At 57.4% G+C, this 8,414-nt stretch overlaps 1 protein-coding gene across 2 annotated transcripts in view; it reads right to left on the bottom strand.

Moving 5' to 3' along the window:
• LOC128644025 (tropomyosin beta chain) overlaps positions 1-4,619 on the bottom strand; it is a gene marked incomplete in the record, with an annotated part of 147,596 nt that extends 142,977 nt beyond the window's left edge. Inside the window, 1 exon segment of one of the 2 annotated variants that reach the window (XM_053696788.1) lies at positions 4,424-4,619. In XM_053696788.1, the coding sequence (XP_053552763.1) occupies positions 4,424-4,537 (114 nt within the window). 2 annotated transcript variants of the gene reach the window in all.
• Positions 4,620-8,414: the final 3,795 nt, after the last annotated feature.

Raw genomic sequence — 8,414 nt, 5'->3', positions numbered from 1 at the left:
CTGCCAGCACCTACTGACCTTACCTGCTGCTAATACCTCTTCCTATACACCCAGCACCTACTGACATTACATGCTGCTAACACCTCTTCCTATACACCCAGCACCTACTGACCTTACCTGCTGCTAATACCTCTTCCTATACACCCAGCACCTACTGACCTTACCTGCTGCTAATACCTCTTCCTATACACCCAGCACCTACAGACCTTACCTGCTGCTAATACCTCTTCCTATACACCCAGCACTACTGACCTTACCTGCTGCTAATACCTCTTCCTATACACCCAGCACCTACTGACCTTACCTGCTGCTAATATCTCTTCCTATACACCCAGCACCTACTGACCTTGCCTGCTGCTAATACCTCTTCCTATACACCCAGCACCTACTGACCTTACCTGCTGCTAATACCTCTTCCTATACACCCAGCACCTACTGACCTTACCTACTGCTAATACCTCTTCCTATACACCCAGCACATACTGACCTTACCTGTTGCTAATACCTCTTCCTATACGCCCAGCACCTACTGACCTTACCTGCTGCTAATATCTCTTCCTATACACCCAGCACCTACTGACCTTATCTGCTGCTAATACCTCTTCTTATACACGAAGCACCTACTGACCTTACCTGCTGCTAATACCTCTTCCTATACACCCAGTACTTACTGACCTTACCTGCTGCTAATACCTCTTCCTATACACCCAGCACCTACTGACATTACCTGCTGCTAATACCTCTTCCTATACACCCAGCACTTACTGACCTTACCTGCTGCTAATACCTCTTCCTATACACCCAGCACCTACTGACCTTACCTGCTGCTAATACCTCTTCCTATACACCCAGCACCTACTGACATTACCTGATGCACTGCTGCATTTTACGTCTCTTTTTTTTGCTCCTGTTAATAATGTGCCGTTGAGTTTATAATAAGCCTCTGGGTTTTTGTATCCTCAAAGCAGAATTTTGCACTTTTTAAGGTTAAAGGGAAAGTTTATCCTAATATATTCTCCGCTGTAATCTTTTTCCACTTATTATTTTTCCTCCTGGAGTGTATTAAGGGGCAGATTTCATGTGGAGTGCTATATTATCACACCTCCGCAAAAGGGAAGATTTGCTCATTTGCGGGTGCGCAATAATTAATCAGCTATTACAAGGGGCTGGTTATTGCTACCAGTTAGCATTCAGAAAATGAACCAGGGATCAGATCTCTGGTTAATTTTATTAAAGTGCTCCAAATGCCCTCAAAATACTGTCTAGTGTAGTTTTTAGCCGCACCTATTAAATACAATAACTGTTCTAGACAGTATTTTGCAGCTAAAGTTAGGAAGAGTGGGGTGTTAGAAAAAAAAAGCCACTGAAAAGTGCCTTTACATTGTGGTCTATGGGAACTGTGTGTTTGCAGTAAATATATATGTATATCACTTAATACTTGTTATCTGGCCCTCAATTGTTTACAAGTATCTCCTTTACCGTTATTTCAGCATTTGAAATAGCTGATTTAGCCTGTGGTATCCCCACCTATACTGAACCTTTCCAGGCTTTTGACAGGCAACGTAAACACAGCCAGCAGAAGAAATGACACTCTTGTGGGCTGAGGAAGAGATAACTAATACAATTATAACTTTCCGTTGTTCCCTGGAAGTATTGGGCTTTGTTTTACAAACAAATACAAGATAAGGAAGCAAGTATGTGTACACAAGGTGATAACATAATGAGATCTGATATTACCTGCAACTCATTGTAATAGGCTGTGGTTTAAAAGCACAAAACTAGCAACTTCATATTCACAAATATACCTGAAAATGCAATGTCTCCTACATTTTATACTCTGCAGCCATAGGAAATACATTAAGGAAAAACACATTTTACATTATCCTGTTCATTTAAAGGTTAGATCCCAATGATTTTTACAAACATCACTTTCCATTTGATCCACTCCTCCTGGAATATCAACACTTCAACCCATGTTTGTATGATGAGCAAATAGAGGCAGCACTTCCCCTGAAGCACCCTGCCAGCTTTACTGATAAATGTTATATAAGACAGGCCCCAGAACTGAGCACTGAGGCACTGGCAAATGCCCCATCTGTCACATATAACACTCAAAGCATTCTGTTCCTGGGTGTAGTCAAAGGCATTGACGTTTGTTCAGTGGGAAAATGGCAGATGCTTTGCTATAATCCAGGTACGCTACATTTATAACTCCACATTGGTCTATCACTGTGTGCCCTCTGTACCCATCACTGTGCCCCCTGTACCGATCCCTGTGCCCTCTGTACCCATCACTGTGCCCCCTGTACCTATCCCTGTGCCCTCTGTACCCATTACTGTGCCCCCTGTACCCATCACTGTGCCCTCTGTACCCATCACTGTGCCCCCTGTACCCATCACTGTGCCCTCTGTACCCATCACTGTGCCCCCTGTACCTATCCCTGTGCCCCCTGTACCTATCCCTGTGCCTTCTGTACCCATCACTGTACCCCCTGTACCTATCCCTGTGCCTTCTGTACCCATCACTGTGCCCCCTGTACCTATCCCTGTGCCTTCTGTACCCATCACTGTGCCCCCTGTACCTATCCCTGTGCCCTCTGTACCCATCACTGTGCCCTCTGTACCCATCACTGTGCCCCCTGTACCGATCCCTGTGCCCTCTGTACCCATCACTGTGCCCCCTGTACCTATCCCTGTGCCCTCTGTACCCATCACTGTGCCCCCTGTACCTATCCCTGTGCCCCCTGTACCCATCACTGTGCCCCCTGTACCTATCCCTGTGCCCTCTGTACCCATCACTGTGCCCCCTGTACCTATCCCTGTGCCCTCTGTACCGATCCCTGTGCCCTCTGTACCCATCACTGTGCCCCCTGTACCTATCCCTGTGCCCTCTGTACCCATTACTGTGCCCCCTGTACCCATCACTGTGCCCCCTGTACCCATCACTGTGCCCCCTGTACCTATCCCTGTGCCATCTGTACCGATCCCTGTGCCCTCTGTACCCATCACTGTGCCCCCTGTACCTATCCCTGTGCCCTCTGTACCCATCACTGTGCCCCCTGTACCTATCCCTGTGCCCTCTGTACCCATCACTGTGCCCCCTGTACCTATCCCTGTGCCCTCTGTACCGATCCCTGTGCCCTCTGTACCCATCACTGTGCCCCCTGTACCTATCCCTGTGCCCTCTGTACCCATTACTGTGCCCCCTGTACCCATCACTGTGCCCCCTGTACCCATCACTGTGCCCCCTGTACCTATCCCTGTGCCATCTGTACCGATCCCTGTGCCCTCTGTACCCATCACTGTGCCCCCTGTACCTATCCCTGTGCCCTCTGTACCCATTACTGTGCCCCCTGTACCCATCACTGTGCCCTCTGTGCCCATCACTGTGCCCCCTGTACCCATCACTGTGCCCCCTGTACCTATCCCTGTGCCCTCTGTACCCATTACTGTGCCCCCTGTATCCATCATTGTGCCCCTTGTACCCATCACTGTGCCCTCTGTACCCATCACTGTGTCCCCTGTACCCATCACTGTGCCCCCTGTACCTATCACTGTGCCCCCTGTAACCATCACTGTGCCCTCTGTACCCATCACTGTGCCCCCTGTAGCCATCACTGTGCCCTCTGTACCCATCACTGTGCCCCCTGTACATATCACTGTGCCCCCTGTACCAATTACTGTGCCCTCTGTACCCATTATTGTGCCCCTGTACCCATCACTGTGCCCCCTGTACCCATCACTGTGCCCTCACTACTTTATGTACTTATCACTGTGCCCTGGCTACTTTTCCTCTGCACTTATCCCTGTGCCCGGGGGCTACTTTTCCTCTGTACTTACCCCTGTGCCCTGGCTACTTTTCCTCTGCACCTATCCCTGTGCCCCCTGTGCCCGGGGACTACTTTTCCTCTGCACTTATCCCTGTGCCCTGGCTACTTTATTCACTTATCCCTGTGCCCTGGCTACTTAATGCACATATCCCTGTGCCAGGGGGCTTCTTTACCTCTGCACTTATCCCTGTGCCAGGGGGCTACTTTGCCTCTGCACTTATCCCTGTGCCAGGGGGCTACTTTGCCTCTGCACTTATCCCTGTGCCCTGGCTACTTTATGCACATATCCCTGTGCCAGGGGGCTACTTTTCCTCTGCACTTATCCCTTTGCCAGGGGGCTACTTTGCCTCTGCACTTATCCCTGTGCCAGGGGGCTACTTTGCCTCTGCACTTATCCCTGTGCCAGGGGGCTACTTTGCCTCTGCACTTATCCCTGTGCCAGGGGGCTTCTTTTCCTCTGCACTTATCCTTGTGACTTGGTTACTTTGCCTCTGCACTTATCCCTGTGCCAGGGGGCTACTTTGCCTCTGCACTTATCCCTGTGCCAGGTGGCTACTTTGCCTCTGCACTTATCCCTGTGCCAGGGGGGCTACCTGTTTGCAGCGGTCCTCTGCCTGCTTCTTGTCGCCCTCCGCCTGTTCTGCACGGTCTATGGCGTTCTCCTTGTCCAGCTTCAGCATCTGCATCTTCTTCTTGATGGCGTCCATGGCTGCGTCTGGAGCGGGCACTAAGCGGGCACTGAGCGGACACTGAGCACTGAGCGCACGGGGGGCTGGAGGAGAGCGCTCCGGGAATCCGGCTTTATATGCGGCAGCCCAGGCCCGCCCCGACCGCAGCAAGACCATGTAGGGAGACGAGCAGAGAGCCTGGGCGGGGAGGGAGAGGGGGGTCCTGGGGTACACTAGAGAGGGAGCCGGGGCAGGGGGGTACACTAGAGAGGGAGCAGGGACAGGGGGGGACACTAGAGAGGGAGCCGGGACAGGGGGGGGGGGGGCACTAGAGAGGGAGCAGGGACAGGGGGGACACTAGAGAGGGAGCAGGGACAGGGGGGGACACTAGAGAGGGAGCAGGGACAGGGGTACACTAGAGAGGGAGCAGGGACAGGGGGGGACACTAGAGAGGGAGCAGGGACAGGGGGGGGGGCACTAGAGAGGGAGCAGGGACAGGGGGGACACTAGAGAGGGAGCAGGGACAGGGGGGGACACTAGAGAGGGAGCAGGGACAGGGGGACACTAGAGAGGGAGCAGGGACAGGGGGGGACACTAGAGAGGGAGCAGGGACAGGGGGACACTAGAGAGGGAGCAGGGACAGGGGGGGGACACTAGAGAGGGAGCAGGGACAGGGGGACACTAGAGAGGGAGCAGGGACAGGGGGACACTAGAGAGGGAGCAGGGACAGGGGGGGCACTAGAGAGGGAGCAGGGACAGGGGGGACACTAGAGAGGGAGCAGGGACAGGGGGGGGACACTAGAGAGGGAGCAGGGACAGGGGGGGGACACTAGAAAGGGAGCAGGAACAGGGGGGGCACTAGAGAGGGAGCAGGGACAGGGGGGACACTAGAGAGGGAGCAGGGACAGGGGGGGGGACACTAGAGAGGGAGCAGGGACAGGGGGGGACACTAGAGAGGGAGCAGGGACAGGGGGGGGGGGACACTAGAAAGGGAGCAGGAACAGGGGGGGCACTAGAGAGGGAGCAGGGACAGGGGGGGACACTAGAGAGGGAGCCGGGACAGTGGGGGCACTAGAGAGGGAGCAGGGACAGGGGGGACACTAGAGAGGGAGCAGGGACAGGGGGGGGGGGGCACTAGAGAGGGAGCAGGGACAGGGGGGACACTAGAGAGGGAGCAGGGACAGGGGGGGGGGACACTAGAGAGGGAGCAGGGACAGGGGGGGACACTAGAGAGGGAGCAGGGACAGGGGGGGACACTAGAGAGGGAGCAGGGACAGGGGGGACACTAGAGAGGGAGCAGGGACAGGGGGGGGACACTAGAGAGGGAGCAGGGACAGGGGGGGGGACACTAGAAAGGGAGCAGGAACAGGGGGGGCACTAGAGAGGGAGCACGGACAGGGGGGACACTAGAGAGGGAGCATGGACAGGGGGGACACTAGAGAGGGAGCAGGGACAGGGGGGACACTACAGAGGGAGCAGGGACAGGGGGGGTACACTAGAGAGGGAGCAGGGACAGGGGGGGACACTAGAGAGGGAGCCGGGACAGGGGGGGCACTAGAGAGGGAGCAGGGACAGGGGGGCACTAGAGAGGGAGCAGGGACAGGGGGGACACTAGAGAGGGAGCAGGGACAGCGGGGGCACTAGAGAGGGAGCAGGGACAGGGGGGACACTAGAGAGGGAGCAGGGACAGGGGGGGGGACACTAGAGAGGGAGCAGGGACAGGGGGGGACACTAGAGAGGGAGCAGGGACGGGGGGGGACACTAGAAAGGGAGCAGGGACAGGGGGGGGGGACACTAGAAAGGGAGCAGGAACAGGGGGGCACTAGAGAGGGAGCAGGGACAGGGGGGACACTAGAGAGGGAGCAGGGACAGGGGGGATACTACAGAGGGAGCAGGGACAGGGGGGGACACTAGAGAGGGAGCCGGGACAGGGGGGGACACTAGAGAGGGAGCCGGGACAGGGGGGACACTAGAGAGGGAGCAGGGACAGGGGGGGACACTAGAGAGGGAGCAGGGACAGGGGGGGACACTAGAGAGGGAGCAGGGACAGGGGGGGGACACTAGAAAGGGAGCAGGAACAGGGGGGGCACTAGAGAGGGAGCAGGTACAGGGGGGAAACTAGAGAGGGAGCAGGGACAGGGGGGACACCAGAGAGGGAGCAGGTACAGGGGGGGCACTAGAGAGGGAGCAGGGGCAGGGGGGACACTAGAGAGGGAGCAGGGACAGGGGGGACACTAGAGAGGGAGCAGGGACAGGGGGGACACTAGAGAGGGAGCAGGGACAGGGGGGGCACTAGAGAGAGAGCAGGGACAGGGGGGACACTAGAGAGGGAGCAGGGACAGGGGGGGCACTAGAGAGGGAGCAGGGACAGGGGGGACACTAGAGAGGGAGCAGGGACAGGGGGGACACTAGAGAGGGAGAAGGGACAGGGGGGACACTAGAGAGGGAGCAGACACAGGGGGGGACACTAGAGAGGGAGCAGACACAGGGGGGGACACTAGAGAGGGAGCAGGGACAGGGGGACACTAGAGAGGGAGCAGGGACAGGGGGGCACTAGAGAGGGAGCAGACACAGGGGGGGACACTAGAGAGGGAGCAGACACAGGGGGGACACTAGAGAGGGAGCAGGGACAGGGGGACACTAGAGAGGGAGCAGGGACAGGGGGGAACACTAGAGAGGGAGCAGGGACAGGGGGGTGCACTAGAGAGGGAGCAGGGACAGGGGGGACACTAGAGAGGGAGCAGGGACAGGGGGGGCACTAGAGAGGGAGCAGGGACAGGGGGGAGACTAGAGAGGGAGCAGGGACAGGGGGCACTAGAGAGGGAGCAGGGACAGGGGGGACACTAGAGAGGGAGCAGGGACAGGGGGGGGCACTAGAGAGGGAGCAGGGACAGGGGGGAGACTAGAGAGGGAGCAGGGACAGGGGGGACACTAGAGAGGGAGCAGGGACAGGGGGGGACACTAGAGAGGGAGCAGGGACAGGGGGGACACTAGAGAGGGAGCAGGGACAGGGGGGACACTAGAGAGGGAGCAGGGACAGGGGGGACACTAGAGAGGGAGCAGGGACAGTGGGGGACACTAGAGAGGGAGCAGGGACAGGGGGACACTAGAGAGGGAGCAGACACGGGGGGGGGGGCACTAGAGAGGGAGCAGGGACAGGGGGGGCACTAGAGAGGGAGCAGGGACAGGGGGGGGACACTAGAGAGGGAGCAGGGACAGGGGGACACACTAGAGAGGGAGCAGGGACAGGGGGGACACTAGAGAGGGAGCAGGGACAGGGGGGACACTAGAGAGGGAGCAGGGACAGGGGGGAACACTAGAGAGGGAGCAGGGACAGGGGGGGACACTAGAGAGGGAGCAGGGACAGGGGGACACTAGAGAGGGAGCAGGGACAGGGGGGACACTAGAGAGGGAGCAGGGACAGGGCGGGCACTAGAGAGGGAGCAGGGACAGGGGTTACAGTAGAGAGGGAGCAGGGACAGGGGGGGGCACTAGAGAGGGAGCAGGGACGTGGGGCACTAGAGAGGGAGCAGGGACAGGGGGGACACTAGAGAGGGAGCAGGGACAGGGGAGGACACTAGAGAGGGAGCAGGGACAGGGGGGCACTAGAGAGGGAGCAGGGATGGGGGGCACTAGAGAGGGAGCAGGGACAGGGGGGACACTAGAGAGGGAGCAGGGACAGGGGGGGACACTAGAGAGGGAGCAGGGACAGGGGGGACACTAGAGAGGGAGCAGGGACAGGGGGGGACACTAGAAAGGGAGCAGGAACAGGGGGGCACTAGAGAGGGAGCAGGGACAGGGGGGGACACCAGAGAGGGAGCAGGTACAGGGGGGGCACTAGAAAGGGAGCAGGGGCAGGGGGGACACTAGAGAGGGAGCAGGGACAGTGGGGGGACACTAGAGAGGGAGCAGGGAC

Source organism: Bombina bombina, unplaced genomic scaffold (genome assembly GCF_027579735.1).
Source record: "Bombina bombina isolate aBomBom1 unplaced genomic scaffold, aBomBom1.pri scaffold_601, whole genome shotgun sequence".
NCBI lineage: Eukaryota > Metazoa > Chordata > Amphibia > Anura > Bombinatoridae > Bombina > Bombina bombina.
This window is presented reverse-complemented; position numbering and strand designations above follow the sequence as displayed.